Source organism: Corapipo altera, unplaced genomic scaffold, assembly GCF_003945725.1.
Source record: "Corapipo altera isolate COAL_440 unplaced genomic scaffold, ASM394572v1 45, whole genome shotgun sequence".
Lineage (NCBI taxonomy): Eukaryota > Metazoa > Chordata > Aves > Passeriformes > Pipridae > Corapipo > Corapipo altera.
The window spans coordinates 27,640,009-27,656,437 of record NW_020884877.1 but is presented as its reverse complement, the minus strand read 5'-3'; the positions used below and the strand labels follow the sequence as shown (position 1 = coordinate 27,656,437).

Here is a 16,429-nt window from a genome sequence, read left to right as displayed (position 1 = left end):
AAAAAAATCCCAACTACTATATTTATGGCTCCTTTGTGATCAGGATAGCACTAATGTTGGACACCTGATGGAATGGCTCTTTGTCATCTATGTTTTGGGGGTTAAGAATGAGATCTGTGCCTCGTGGTTTGTGTAAGGGTATTCAGTAATTAAGCCCATAGCTTATAAAATTAATTCTTAATTAAAGTTTTAACATAGTAATAATCAGTTTCTAAGCTAGTTAATATTTTAAAAAGACATTGTTATAAATGTGATCTGCAGTGCTGATTTTTAATTCAGTTACACTTATGGGTTTTGTTTAAGATAATGCCTTGCTGTTAAGTCTCAAAGAGTTGTATTTGCACAGTTACTCAGGCTGGATCAGTTCTTCATGAAAATGCATACTTTTATGCTTAGACAGAGTTCATGTTGTGCAGTAGTTTTGGGAAATGGATGCCATTTATTGACCAACCCAAAGATCATGAAAGTATGAGCCTTTATATGTAAGAATTATCAGAAAGAAAACTAAATGCTCATTGAAAAACTTCTCTATGTTTATGTTGACACCCAGTATTTAAATGCTGACTTACCTGACACTTTCCATTTTTAATCTGCTCATTAACTGTCACACTGGATCTGCTCCTGTAGTTAGAGAAGGTTGTTTACAAGGTAGAGCCTGTCCTGTTGGTGTTGTGCTCCAGTGATAGTGCACTCTCTACATCTGTGTAGTTCTCTGTTCCCCTTATGCCTTGTCATTTTGGGCAATGTCAAGCAGGCATTGCCTGCTTGAAGTCTTGATGTTTTACTTGCTCTGTCTCTCTCTCTCAACAGAGAACTCAGACACGTAATTAATGGAGTTATCAGAATTCACTGTTCAATCCTATCCTTTTTATAGACCTCTTGTAAAACACAGTCCACTCAGCAGCAGCAGCAGCTAATAACAACCGAGTCTGAATGGCTTGTAACAGACTGGGGCACTTCTGGAGTTTTTACTGTCAGTTTAGTTCTCTCCAGTCATATGTTAGTGTGGATCTTAAATCAGTATTCATGTAGTAGCTGGATTCTCAGCCCATTATTTAGTAATTCAAATATTAGCTCTAGATGAAGAAAGGTGAAATACATCAGGCATGAACATATGTTACCTTTTCCTCAATAAACTGTTTCATGTCTCAGTGGCAAAATGCTTCCATTGAAAGCTGGTATGTTCAATTTTCATTGCAATTTTTAAAGAAGAAAATGGAAGTTATTTTATTAAAAGGATGATGAGTTCTGCTTTTCAAAAATCAAAGTAGATGTAGAAGTTAAGTTGTGAATACACTTGCATAATTGGCATAGCAACATGTTTCACAGACCCTTCATGACTCCACTTATTCAGTACTTTAATCATGCCACTAGCAACTTGCTCTTTTTTCATTCGTATAAAGGGGAGAATTGAAGATATTTGCAAAGTTAAATTCATTTGCACATGTGAGTAATGACATTTTCAAAAAATCATTTCAGGAAAAGCTGTCAGAAGACAGTAGGAGATGTAAAGAAGGCATGGAAAAAATTCATACACTGGTAGATGAAGATTCGAGAAGTGAAAGCAGCAGCACTGAGGAGGAAAAAGAAAAGACAAAATTACTATTGGAGCGTTTGAAAGCTTTGGAGGTAAGAAACACAACAGTTTCACACATAGAAGACCACCTTTCCCCCTTCCTCATTCATTTATTGGCACTGAATCACCCTGTAGTATTAATCTAATCTTTCACAGTTCACCTGATTTCATGTTATGGGGTATTTTTTTTATGATTCATTTACCAGGGATGAACAAGAAGCTTAGAACCACTAAAAGGATCCCTCTGTAATGTTGAGCACCAGATATCTTTAAAAAGAACTTAATACATTATTTTAATTCCATCAAGACCATTTAATAAGAAAAATTGGTTTTACTCGATTTTTTTTCAATTATTAATACTACAAGACCAATATAGGTGGTTTAACAACTGTCATAAAACCAGTGTTGCCTCTTTGTAGTTTAATGCTCAACTTTTAATTGCTGAACTGCTTGCTTGGGAGAGCTCAGGCCTTTTTACTGCTGGATTGCAGAAAATCTATTTCCTTGTAGACGACATGGAAAACTGCACACTCTATGTTTTAAGTTGTTTCTGGAAAATTAGGATCTGCAATAATGCACCTTGTGGTAGTTTCTAAAGTTTTAAAGTTTCCTTAGGCAGCCATGGACAAGGTGCAGGTAAAGCTGTAAGCACTGTGTACGTGAGCTTATTTTGTACTCCTTGATAGAAGCATGGGTTTCAATGTCTATGACTGTGCATATTTTAATCTAGTTTTTAAATACTAAAAAGTCATATTTTTAACTTACCAAGTGTCTCCTCCCTTCTCTTCTGTTCAAGTATCTATGTCACTTTATAGGTATGGATAAATGAATGCCTGAGAATGATCTTAGTAACATTTTGCCTATGTAGGGTATTAGTAAAGAAAGAATCATCACTGGACCTATACATTTGTGGTTAAGTGTGAAGGCTCTTTCACATGATCATGTTTGGGTTGAGTTGTACTCTGATACAATTTCATTTTGAACAAAAATTCTCATTTTCTTTTTCTTGAGGACTGACTTAGTTAAAAGTAAAACATGAACTGTTATAATCATGTTTGGATCTAAATACAGAATCTGAAATCTAAAAGGTATAGGTAGTCTCTGCAATTTTCCCTTAAGTCTTAGACTGTTTGTAAAATAAAACTATGTAATGTTAAATAATTTTGCCCTGGGGAAAAACCACTTGCTACTAATTTTTTTAGACCATGAAACTGACAAATGTACAGTTTACTATAGTCCTGCTTTATCTGTTGATGGAGAATGGTTATGTGTTCCTTGTGGTCTTTTATTTCCAAAAGTGTTCTTTGCTTTGCCTCACTCCTAATCAGTCTGCATGACGTTTGCAGTTCTTTATGTCACCAGTTGGTAGGAAGGTGTTCAATAGTGTCACAACCTTTATCAGTTCTGGCAAATTGCCCAGATACATAAGGTAGCCCTAAGGACAGGCAGGATCTAGTTCAGGAAGGGCAATGAAGAAGTCTCCTCACTGGTGTCAGTATTGTGCAGTGGCTTGTTCAAAACCACATATTAGCAAATGTCAATACTCTAAGAATTAATCTGCATAAGTAGTCTAAGGAGCTATCAAAGTAGAAAGAGGAACTGTAGGGCCAACATTAATTGTGATCCAATATAATCAAAACAAATTGTTGTTAATTGTCTGTTGTTTAATGTTATGTATTTTTGCACTTTATTTGTCTCTTGAAGAATATAAATTGTAATGTCAAAGACTGTATGGTTTATTAATTGACATATTTTTAAAGTTGTATGCAATTATCAGTTTTAATTCTTTACTATTTTCAGAGTAATTATTCTAAATATATTGTTAGTCTATAGAGAAAGGAGCGAAAAATTAGTTTGTTCGTTCCAGTACTGTGGGTGTCAGGATCTTTAATCTTACTTTACATGATTAGATGTTATTGTATCATACACAATTAATAAAATCAGAAAGGCTAATAAACTGCTTACTAAAGTTGGTCCTCCATCTGTGCCCTCTAGAATTTGAAGAGTGCCTAAAAACAGAAGCTGTTTAAAAGTAATAGTCAGAATGTGGGACCTAATCCATTAATGCCTATTAATATAATTTCATTAGTATCAGCACTATTGAGAAAGCTTTTAATATCTCTTCCTATTAGTTTGGTTTTTTACTCAAGTGTAGCTCATGAAAAAAATGGTAGCCTTGTCTATTAGAGCATTGTAGGATTATTCTTCAGGAATTTCTGGCACTGTGATGAAAACTGTAGTCATCCTGTTGTGTTGGATGTGGACCAAGAAATAATCAAATCTAAGAATTAAAAAAGGGGTGAGGCTTCATTTTCACAGGAAACTTTCTTTAAATGGCTTCTATATCATGGGAGTATTGTTTAATATTTCTTCCTTTTTTTCTTATGTTTGAGTGCTGTCAAATGTATTGCCAAATAAATTTCAGTACCGTTTAGGTATTATTAACTTCTGTTTAACCTAGAAATTTTCTCACTAAACAATACAAATCAGTATAATAAAGTATCTTTGTAGTCAGCCCAAGTAAAAGCTATCATATACTTTGATAAGAGATATCTATACATATTCTCCCATTGCTCCTTTTACCTATAATTTTTTTTACATCCTTTATCATTTATAGCAAATTCTATTTCCACTCTACTGACTGATAAATACCATACGTTTCTAATCAAATGAAAAAGATGACAAATAACAAATGGTTCATACCATCTTGTATCCCATTTTATGTAGTTGAAATTAATCGTGATTTCCTGGATATCAAAAGTCCTTTGTGCCTTCAGCATTTTTACTTGGCTGCTCTTGAAATGCCATTTAATTTACTTCAGCAGTTATGATCAAATGCCTTCTAACTCTTCAAAAGAAAAAAACATTCTCTGATAACTTCTCTGTGCATTCGGAGTGCTGCAAAAAATGAAATATTAATGAAGTATGGTGCATAACTTGAACTCTGTGGTGGAATTTCATTTAGTTAATCTGCTTTCATCACCGGAGGAATTGCAATTTTTTTTAAAAATTGTAACCAGAAATGTACAAAAATATAATGTATTCTGGACATGCATCAACCCCCAACCAGCAATTTCGGGTATGTACAGGTATATACACAATTACAGTAAAACAATAATGTTATATTTGTGAAGTCATATACATACAAGTTGGAAATTTTTCATAAAACCTTAATTTGCTCTCCTGGGTATCTTAGGTGTTATACAGACTCTCATTGCAAGATTGTCTACTACTATTTCTTGTTTCCAGCAAGAACAGTTTACACATTTACAGTCCACAGAGGAAAGCTTTAAGAATATTCTATATTAGAAAACCAGTGTCTGTAAAGGCCTTAAGACTGTCCCAGAGCTTTGTTATCCAATATGGAGCCATGGGTTCTCTGCCCCAATTTAGCCTCAAAAGGACTGAAATACAGGCTGCCCGAGCACCTCCATAATTGCAAGTGATTTAAACTGATATACAGCATTAATGTCAGTCTTAATCTAAACATGTCTGTAAAAGCCATAGTTACTTTGATTTTAAAAATTTAATCAGTGATAAATACTGTGTCAGCTTTGAAGGCTTATTTAAGTCTGTCATTTGCACAGACATTTATGCAGTGAGGATAATTCGGTATGAATTAGCTGTGTCTGACTCTGTGAAATGTTCCATCACTTTTGGACTTCCTTCTTTGCAACTGAAGTAGTGCAACTTTCTTAGAAATCTTTTGGTTGATTATGAAGAAGGTAAGCTGACAGGGATTGCTCCAAACTAAAGGACTAAAGAGTACTTAATGCAGGTTGTATTGGTGAATGCTTTGCTTAGACAGTAAAAAAGGGATTCTGTAAGACGTACAAGTTTTTCTCATGGTGTTGTGTCCTCTCACACACTTCATGTCCTCTCAATTCCACAAGAGAAAAGGGGATGTAAGTAGATATTGGATGAAGACTCAAGAAGACTGGATTCAGTTCACATCTCAACTGCAGATGTCCTGTATCCTCAGCAGGCTAATCTATTTGTGCCTGTTAGGGATGCAGTTTCCAGTGCCCGTAGACAGATTTACCCACCATAGTCTGTGACAGTGCTTAACCAACACCTTGCTAAAGCTGCAGTATTTACATTCAAATTAAAATAAACATTGTCAGCAAAGAAGTGGTTCCCCTGTTTTGCCAAGTGTCCCCTTCCCATTCTGCAATGGGCATGAGTTGTATTGGCCTCAGAAAATACTGAGTAAGGACTGCTCACAACCCTGCATTTTTCACCGAACAGCAGCCGCTGGGGTAGCATTAAATGGTAACCTCGAAGTTATCAAATGAAAAGCCTAATTCATGTGTGAAAATCTCATTGCTTGCGGGTGAGTGGGACTCAATGAAAGTTTCAGTAAACTAAGCTGCTGTAGAAGCAGTATCTGCTGGGGTAGAGTCACGAAACCACTCTAATTTTAATTAAAGAATTTTGCCCTCTTGCCCTTTGCAGTTCATCATAGAAAGATGTGTTTTGTTTTAATAAATTGAGCTTTGGGAGAAAACTCACTCAGGATAATAAGCTAAATGTTCAAATATATTAGAGGGGTAATTTCCCTTGTATCATCACCATTAAACAAATGAGGAAGTATGTCAAGTATTTCCGATATTATGTTTTTACTACCCTGCAGAGGAAGAAAGACATGATAGCAATGAACTATGAACTATAAAAAAGAAATATGAGAAGGGTACATAATTCCTCTTAGTGGGTTGAGAAGATAATTTTGAGTGGGATGCTGGTGGTTTTTACTTTGCTCTTACTTCATTTTCTCTTCTTTTTTTTTTTTTGTCTTCTTTTTTTCCATGTACTACAATGTACAATGGTAAGAAAACTAATAATTATTTTATTTTCCATGGAAAGAATGGATGATGCAGGGGCAAAGAGCCCGAGTTTCTGAAAATACTGAGGAAAGACATCTTGTTTATTGAAAGTCAGCCACTTCACTGATGTATAGGAAATTTGAATCACTTGACTTAAAGGCATAGAAAAATAATGAAACTTTTAAATATTTTTGTAGCAACATTCTAAATATTTTGTAGCAACTGGTCCTGTTCCAGCCAGTGTATTTAATCTGGTTCATCCACAAGCCTCTTCTTAGCCCAATGCCTTGGCCATCCACATAACTAGATTCATTATGCTGATCAGTCACCAAAGGCCAACCTACTTAATTCTAATTATTGGATTATTTTACTTTTAAATTTTTTCAGTAGGAGACTTTTATAATTAGTTTTCTGAACTGTGCCTAAGAACTCTTTTGGTTTTTATAGAAGACAATGAGGCAAGGAAAGTCTTATTTCCAGATTTAGAGAGTGGCTGATTATGAATCAGCACTGACTTGCATCACTGGTTTCAAAAACAGCCAGTTTATTCCAGCCCTTTCCAGATAACAGTATTGGCAAACTGTTTTAGCTTTCCAATAACTGAATAAATTTTAAATTAAAACCAAACACGTACCATCAAGCCAAATATATTCTATAATCTGTTGCTGCTTGAACTCGTCTACTGTAAGTCCTCAATGGCTCAGTTGTTCCTAGTCTTTGGGAAGTAAATCTCATGGCTGCTGCCTGTTTCTGCTTACCTCTATGCTCTGGGGTGCTGTCCTGTATGCCATCTGTCCTACCCCACTCCTGCTGAAGTGTTCAAAAGCAGGTCTTTGCGAGGTATTTGAACCTTTCTCCTGCCAGCTCATGTCCTCCTGCTGTTCACGTCTTCCACTGTGGTTTTTCCATCCATCCTACAAGCTGCCCATGAGGGCATGAAGCTCCATGCTCCATAGTTGGCACAGACTCTGGGTGGCTTTCAGTGGTCAATGCACTTTACCAGTTGGGATATGGAAATAATATCGTCATATAGATGAAGACTAATAGAAACCTCTTCTGGGCAGACAGTTCAATTCAGTTAGTATGTGGGGAGTTTTCAAGAGAAGAGAATGTATTTCTTGCAGACATGTAAAATATTGATCTTTCTATTTTTCTCTCTCCTTTTACTTTTTTTTTTCCTAAGCCAGTTGAAATTCATGGCAATTTCTTTTTCGGCATGGAAAAATCAAGATGATCTAATAGAGATATGAATTTACACAGGGATGTTGAAAATAGTTCTACCCGCTGGATGTAAGAAGAGCTGTTCAGATTTACTCTGTTTGTCATTGCTGTAACCATTTGCTGCCATCATTAGAGAGAGACTGCCGAGCCACTGTTCCACCAAACAACTCCATCTCCTGAAATGGGAGAGTGCCTTAATATAAATAACTGTACATTAACTCGTTGTCTCCATGACTAGTCAAAGAGATATGGAGAAAGCCATGCATATCTGCATTTTTCTCACTATTCAGTTCAATGAAAGCTTTAAAATGATTTCTAAAATCAACTCTGTTGCCTCCTGGGAATTTTAGTGCGGGTAACAGCTGGTAGACTTCTATTTTCTAACTAAGTCTAGGGAAAATAAAAGAATATTGAATTGCATCTCCTATGATGCACTGCAGCAGTGGTTCAGAAGTTGAATGTTTTGGGTCACAATGTGTAGAGCTTCTCAGTTTTTGGCACATGTTGAAAAGGTAAAAACTTTCAGATTGACTCTCTGTTTTGTACTATGCAATGCCCACGAAGCAGTAATCAATTAAAATTTGCTAACTCAGCCAAGTGCCCAACAGAATATGCTGCAACTAGTATTCCTGCTTTGTTATGTCATAAAACTGCATTTAATTGTTTTAAGTATACCATCATGTCATACCCCATCAACTACTTGTATAAAGGGAATTTTGCTGCGTATCAGAATTTTTCGCCTTTAGCCTGCTCATGCAGTAAACTCATGTTTTAATGAAAGTTACTCGCTTTCTGGCTTCAGATATTTCAGTGAAGCCAGAAAGTGAGTAACTTTCATATCACACACATCAATGTGTCCAAGTGAGGTACAAGGCACACTGAAAAGGCAGAGTGAGTAACTTACACTGTTCCTGATTTGTTCCTTCTCAAGGTAGAATGATATAAAATGCCCTTTTCCAAGGCAGTGAATCCATCATCTTCCAGGTGGAAGAAAATTTCTTATATGCAATTATTTACTTCACATTAATATATTTAGTCAGGATGCTGTTTAAAATATACTTTAGTTCACATATAATGTTGACTTCTTTCCTAAATTGTGTTGCATGCAGTTGTAAAATTATAGGATCCTCAAGACAGTATATTGAGATTTGGAATTTTTACCAAAAAAATGAGAACATAGATAAACATTTAATGTTAATTTCAGCACAGCCAAATGTAATTACATATATTAATTGTAAAAGCAGTTTATAAATCCATTTTTTTCTATGATATTCCAAGTTCCAGTCCAATGGCGCTTTTCTTACCGTTATGTGCTACAGAGAAAGCTCTGGGGTACTTACTTGACTGACATAACAAGTGGTCTTTAAATAGTTCAAAGTATTGAATATGGGAGCAAGAATAATGATCTGGTGCCAGAAGGTCTGAGGAATATGTGTAGTTGGTGAAGAAAAGGCAAGTCACAGAAGTCAGGGAAAATCATCTCGGTTTTATTAATCCTGTCAGATTTTCTCTATTGAAGTGAATGTTAAGTGTATTCTGCAAAGAGTCCTTGCTAGGTTGCATTGAAGGAATCTGCTATTTCAGTCTGCCTTTTATATTTTAATGATAGTTTTTCAGTGCCCTTCTTTCCATGTGTCATACCTTCTTGCAGGTAATCGGTAGATAATGCAACTTACCTTTTTTAGTGATCAGGCATGTGGGACAATTGAAAATTCACTCTCCCTGCTGAATGAAATGAGATTTTCCAACACTTTGTTATAGATCTAGGTGACTCTGTTTATCCCAACACATCTATCATTTCGGCGAGTGAGACTCAGAAGTTTTTTTAAATATTTTCTCTCAGCTGTGCACTCTGGGCCCAGCTCTACACAAGCCCTTTCTGTGAGCTCCTTATTACTCACAGTGGCATTTGTTTCAGAGGAAAGATTGTGGGACAGAGATTTTAGTATCACATCCTATATTTGTAATTTACATACTAATGCATGCAATATGGCTGAGAGTAATGACAGTTCTACAGTTCATAAACTAAAAAAGTAGTTGTGGTTCCTTTCAAACTAATATTATTTTTAAAATCCTGGTATTTTGTGGATGTTCTCCACTAGTCACATAGGAAATCCTAATTAATTTACCTCAGCTGTTAGAGCTGAATCCCTTACAACTATTATATAGTAAAATAATTTCTCTTTTAATTTCTCTATACTGACCTTGGAAAATGCTTAAACAGTAATGAGGTCTGCGTAGTGATTCACTTTTTCTTAGTTTGGTAGTGATTTCTTTTTTGTTCATTTTGTAGAAATACAGCATTGGAGATTATAGCAGGGATTCTGGGCAGGTGTGCTTACACTCACACACTAGAATTAATGGAGCTGTGCTGAATTCTAGCATGTAAGGCTCTTGGCTTCTGTGTTGGGAAATGTTTAACTACACATGTGAAATCTGTGATTAACATACTCTTGAAATTCAGTATTTACTGGCTTTATTATGGAGCTAACTTGATGGTCCACAGCAGAAGATAGATGATTATTTTTAAGTCTGCTTAATCAGTTATGGTGACAAACACAGATTTTAATATTAGTTATAAATATATATATATAAAACAATAAATCAAATGTGAAATAGTCCGACTTCAGTCCATTACACATGAGACTGATTTTTGCTGATGATTCTATAGATATCTGATTGCTCACTAAGTAATTTCAGTACATGGACACCATATAACCTCATATGCATGGAAATGTATACCTACATGCACATTTTCATGTACGATTGTCTGGTTCAGATCTGCAGTACTGTTAAATACCAAGGAGACGAGAGATTTGTTTTATCATAAGGACAGTCTTTTCTTTCTTCCTGTGTTTTGTTTTTGGTTTGTTTTTTTTTAAATTATATGTTTTATATATTGCCCATCCCTGCCAGTTTTAAGTTGCCTTTCCCCAGGCAGATCCTCCATTCTTTTTCATCTCAGGCTGAGCACCGCCCCTCTGCTTCCCACATCAGACAGCTAAGACAGGGTGTGTGCCCCAGGACAGCCCCTGCTCTGCCATGCAGAAGTGTGCAGCTGTGACCTTTCCACTGAGACCAAGAGCTGCCATCTGATATTTTTGACGTTTGGGCCCACGTTTCCTGTGCAGGTGGACACGTGCTTAGATTGCCTGGCAGGGCTCTCCAGTTCCATCTGGGATATACAGACACATAATGCCATCTAGAGGGCACAGTTTCTTCCCTTCCCACAGGAATACTTGTGATCCCTGCTGGCCTTCCATCACATGTGGTGGCAGTGCTCGTTCACCTTTGTGATTCATGGACTTTCCTATTCGTCTTCCGGGTTGTGGGTACTCGGACTTGGAAATCATGTAGGAGAACAGAAGCGCTTACACGGTAATTACAGCTGTTTCCCTTCAATAAGCCAACAGGTTTTCTTCTTGTCTTCACTCAAGTGGTTTTTCCCTCCAGAAAAATCCTTCTGATTTTATTTTAAGTGCTCTGCGTGTCAATGTTAAGGTTCTTCAGGAAAAAGTTCTTTTAAATAGAGGAAGCTAGTAAGACCTGGGGTTTTCTTTTTGGTATACTGTAAGAAGAAAAGTACTTACGTATTGACTACTTTGCCAGGCAAAATCCTCTCTAAAGTTATTGAAGGAACAGTTTCAGGTCAGCTAAGAATTGGGTTTGAGGATTGTGCATTATGTGCGACTGTTGTGTGTTGCATCTCCCCTGTTGACATACTTGTTTAGCATTTCTCTTAAGAGTTAATCATAAGCTGGAAATAAGTGGAGATAGGTTTTTCAGTGAAGAGGCCATGTAGCTGAAACAGCTAAAGATTCTCCTTACTTGCTTCCAATACCTGTTTTTTTTTTTTTCATCTTTTGAACTTTACAGTTTGCTTCTTTAGACCTTAGACATGTGCCAGAGAAAAGCCTGTTGCCTCCTCCTTGATAATTTCCTTCAGTCCTGTATTGTATTTAGTGTCATTATACTTTAACTGCTGTTACCAATAATGACTGTTTTAATATTTTTTTAATAAGCAATGAGCGTTCTTTCTGTAACCTTAAATCTGATCTGTATCATCAAAAAATAGAGTTTTATTAGATATTGTAGCTTCTCCCCAGTGCCATGCGGAGACAGCTGTTACGTACATACATCCATAAATTTGACTCAGTTAAGGTAGGAGGCATGAAAGAGAGAAAAAGGCTGTGTTACAAGCTTTATAAACAGCGTAGGAATGATGTGTCTTCCTATGGGTTGCTACTGCTGCTGTGCTTTTCACACCTGGGGTACCACTGAATCCCATCAACTTTGACTTAATGTTTGTGCCATATGAGACTGTTATTGTCAGACAAAGCTTGGTTTTTTTAAGAACTGCAGGTTTCTTTGTTCTCCAAAGTGTGTAGTCTAAGGCTTTTCTTGGACCTCCCGGGGCTGTAGTTTACCAACAAATGTAAGTAAAAGGAACAAAATCTGAGATAAATTGTATATGTTGAAGAGCAAAACTAAGTAAATAATTGAGGAAGTGTTTAATATTACACAGTAGCACTTAATAATATATAGTTATAAGAGCATTTACTTTCCATGTAGCTGGCTTGATTGTATATGTTTCTGTACAGGTTCATATTTTCTATTTTCATGAAGTACAAAGCTATAAATTATCCAAGTAGAAAAATGGCTCTGGAACATCTCTGTTATGTGTGGGAAGAAGTCTTCCCAACAGGCTTCTCTTTTATGTTGCTGTTATGGGATACATTCTTTTCCTGCCAGTTGACTTCCTTAGAGCTATCCCTATTAATTTAGGAAGATAGCCTGTTTTAATTATATGTCTACCTTAGGAGCAGTGCAGTGTAACAGGAGCAGACTCTCAGAGCCAAGGTGGCATTCTAAGGACCTGACACCCATATTGTGCACATTTTGGGGAGTTCACTTTGACTGAGCTCTAGTTAAGCCCATCAGCAGCTGGGCGTAGTTAAGCCCATCTTTACATTTCATGTAAAAGAAACCCAGTCCATTGGCTCCAAGGCCACACCATAGCGTGAGCTGTAGTCTGGTCAGAAAAATCACCTGAGATCAGGACACTCACTGCTCACGAAAGCCAAAAAGCTGATATAGGTGGACCTGAGGTCAGCCAGCACAATAGGAGACATTTCATATAACTTGTTAGGATCACAGTCAGGTGATGCCATGTCAGACAATTTCCAAGGGATCCTCATCCCTCTGCATCCATCTTCTTTAAGTGAGCACAGTCTGCACAGGGCAGAAAAAGCAGACAAAACTCCACACTGTTGAAGCTTTTAAAAGACAGAATTTGGGGTCTGGCAGAATTTGGGGTCTGAGTTGTCGTTCTTTTGGGCCAAATAAAATTGCTCTGCACATTCACTCTTCCACCCTAAATGATTAAAGATTAAATGAATCAGAGCTTTCCATTTAACAAATGTCAGTGCAGAAGCCAACGTGCTGTGTATCGCTATGTGGAGCGAGGGGCATTGCCTGCTACTGCCTATAAAAACAAAAGAGAAAAATGTTCCAAACTCCCAGGAGAAACAAGGTGATGTTTGCAAATAGAGTTTCATTTCAGTTAGCAGGAAACGAGCAGTAATTTTGTGATTCAGTTATTAGGAGCTAGCTATTGGCTCCCAACAATTGCTGCACGTTATATGGCATTTGATTCTCTCCCTACCTGTCCTGCTCCACTTTGCTTCACACTCTCTTAGCTGGGAGGGAGAGAAATAACAGGAGCCATCAAAAGAAGTTCATTTTGAAATACCTGGGGCAGTTGACTTATGGGTGACTTCTGATGAAGAGAGTGAAATTGCAGGAAACATTGCCTTCAGAAATAACCCAGTGCTCCCCTGTAGTTAAAACAGAGAAACTTGTTATAAATTTATGCCAGGAACTGTGAAACAGTCTACATTAATAGCTTATAGTGCTGAAAACCTTTTAACTTGAAGTCTGTAAAGGAATAGAATAAAGTGATTCAGCATAGGAGAAGGAAAATTTTATATTTTATTATGTTTTTAAATATTTTGTGACAGTATTAATTATAACATCACATAATATTTTACATCTATTGCATAGTATAGCAAAGAAAAGTAATTCTTTTTCTCAGAATTCAAATAGCAATTTTTAAAATGGATAACCAGTTGTACCTTTTTTTCCATTTCATAAAAAGTCATACATGTTTCTTTGGAGAAGAAAAAAAAAGATTATCCCCCTTGGATAGCAGAAAACTGGTATGTGTTTCTAATCACACAACCAGTGAATGTGACATTCAAATATATGGGATCAGTTTTTTCGGGACTGTCAGTTTAAAACCATCTTATTTCATAATTATTTTTGTTTGAACTAAATGAAGAAACTTAGGATAAATAATTAGGAAAAAATATTTCTTGATAAATATTCAGCATCCACTTTCTCTGAAGACAGAGCAAAACATCTGTTGTTTTACCTTTCAGTGAGCTCCAAAATAATTGGATATGGGATACAATTGTGTTGTAGATTATACATTAAATGACACATAGGAAAAAAACAGGAATGCAGTAAAGCTCTGAATCTTGCTGTCATCAGCCCCAATGAGCACAGTCAGTAGCTCAATTTCCCTGGGGAAGGGGAATGGGCGAATGGGGAGGAGGTTAGTGTTGGTGTTCCTTCAAGACAGTGGCAAATTTAGCTCCAAATTTGAACTGTTTATTATAATTCTACAGCAGCCCTTCAGATCAGGTTCACAGAGCAGCCCAGAAGTACCATTTACAGAATTAAAGCCATTTTTTGCATTGACCTATGAAATCATATTTTATTTTCCTTCTAATGATATTAGAAAAGATATATAAAAGCTACTTTAAAGGAGAATAACTGCTATTGAGAAAAAGAATTCATAGAAATTTAAATTAAAAAAAATCCTGAATATACACGTGTGGAGCCATTCTCTTACTCTTCTCTGCAACTGGACAGAGGAAAGAAAATGTAACAAAGAGTTCATGAGTTGAGATAAGGACCAGAAGAGGTCACTTAGTGATTACCATCATGGGCAAAACAGACTCAAAGTGGGGTTATTAATTAAATTTATTACTAAAAGAATCAGAGCAGGAGAATAACAAGTATAATCTTAAAGATACCTTTCTCCATCTCCTTCCCAAGTGCTACTTCCTCCCCCCCGGTGTCACAGGGAGATGGAGAATGGGAGTTAAGATCGGTTCATCACAGGTTGTTTTCTGCCTCTGCTCTGAGAAAGGAGTCCTTCCCCTGCTCCCCATGGGGTCCCTCCCATGGCAGGCAGTCCTCCATGAACCTCTCCAGTGTGAGTCCATCCCACGGGCAACAGTTCACAAACTGCTGCCACGTGGGTCACTTTTCCATGAGGTGCAGTCCTGCAGGCACAGGCTGCTCCAGTGTGGGCCCCCAGAAGGGCCACAAGTCCTACCAGGAGAACATCCCCCACTGTGGGCTCCTCTCCCCCCAGGTCAGCAGATCCCTGCCAAGACCCTGCTCCAGCATGGGCTTCCCACGGCTTATTTTCCTCATACTTCATTTCAAGGTTTTCTACCTAATTCTCTTGACCATAGTTTTTAATTTATCTCAGTTTTTAAAGAAAAATAAGTCACTTTTTAAAAAAATCAATTGGATTACAAAATTATGTTCTATTCCTGGATTTAATAGTTTAATGTAATCTGCCAAAATTTGAAAAGCCAAATTAAATTTGCTAAAAGAAATGTGTAAATTCTTGAATTTCAGCTTTTGAAGAAAATGAGCTTAAGGCCTTTGTGACTTATTCCTATGCATAGATATCGAGGTGTCTCCTGTAAAGACAATTTGTCTCTTGGTCGTCTTTTTCCCTACCCACTTCTCGGTGACAAGAATCAGTAGTAGTATTGCCTGTTTGTGCTATGAACATGTCAGCAGGACAAGTGGGGAAAAAAAAGAAGTAGTTTCTGTTGGAATAAGGATGCCCAATGATTAATTTTCATACCGAGATCTGAAATGTCCTATTATTTTCAGACTCTACATTAGATGAACCTTGAAGCTGAGTGTGCTACTTAAGGAGGTGTGGATAATGGAATCACAGAAAATACAAAACTGTCACTGTGCCAGTGAGCTCATTGTCAAAATTGCAAAGCTTTGAAGGATAACTCATTTACAGTAAATTCTGAAGTGGCCTTTTTATTGCTTGAAAAACTATCCTAGAATATGTGAATTTTCCTCAAGATCTGAATTAAAAAATAAAAAAGAAAACTCACCTTTTTTAAACTTTTGAAAAAGAGGTTGCCGTATGTATCATTTCAGAAGGATTCAAGGCCAGAATTTTGTTCCTAGTTTCAAACTTCTCTAAAATGTTTCCATTCAAAGCAAAGCAAATATTTTCTTTGAAAATGACTTCACTGTTTTCTATTGAGCTTCAGCATTGTATATACAGATAAACCACTTCTGTAAAGTGGTCTTAAACTATTCTTTACTAATTTCAAATAATTACTTTTTCAAAGGATTAGAATTTCTCTTTACAAGAAAAATTGAAACAAATGCAACTGACCAAATGTGATGTGATTAATTCATATAAGAGTTTTCAATGGAAAGATACTTATGGATGTGCTACATACCAGTTGATGTTGTACACAAAATACCATTTCAGATTAAACAGGTCCACACTGCTTGCCTTTATCTGCCTGTGTTAATTGTAGGAATCAGTAGCACTTACAATTCTGGGATCCCATACTTTTTTTTAATGTATCAGGGATTTTATTTTTAGTTTTTTGAGAAAGGAAATAAGTGCCTGTTAATATTACATGGGGAAGCACAGTAAGTCTGTCAGAGTGACATGCTCTCAGTTCTT

General features: G+C 36.6%; 1 protein-coding gene across 1 annotated transcript in view; it reads left to right on the top strand.

The window, feature by feature from the left end:
* The window catches only part of NCKAP5 (NCK associated protein 5), a 373,153-nt gene that overhangs the window by 249,328 nt on the left and 107,396 nt on the right, over positions 1-16,429 (top strand). The window contains exon 7 of the mRNA XM_027637160.1: positions 1,480-1,629. Within this exon, the coding sequence (XP_027492961.1) occupies positions 1,480-1,629 (150 nt within the window). The remainder of the gene's footprint in view (positions 1-1,479; positions 1,630-16,429) is intronic.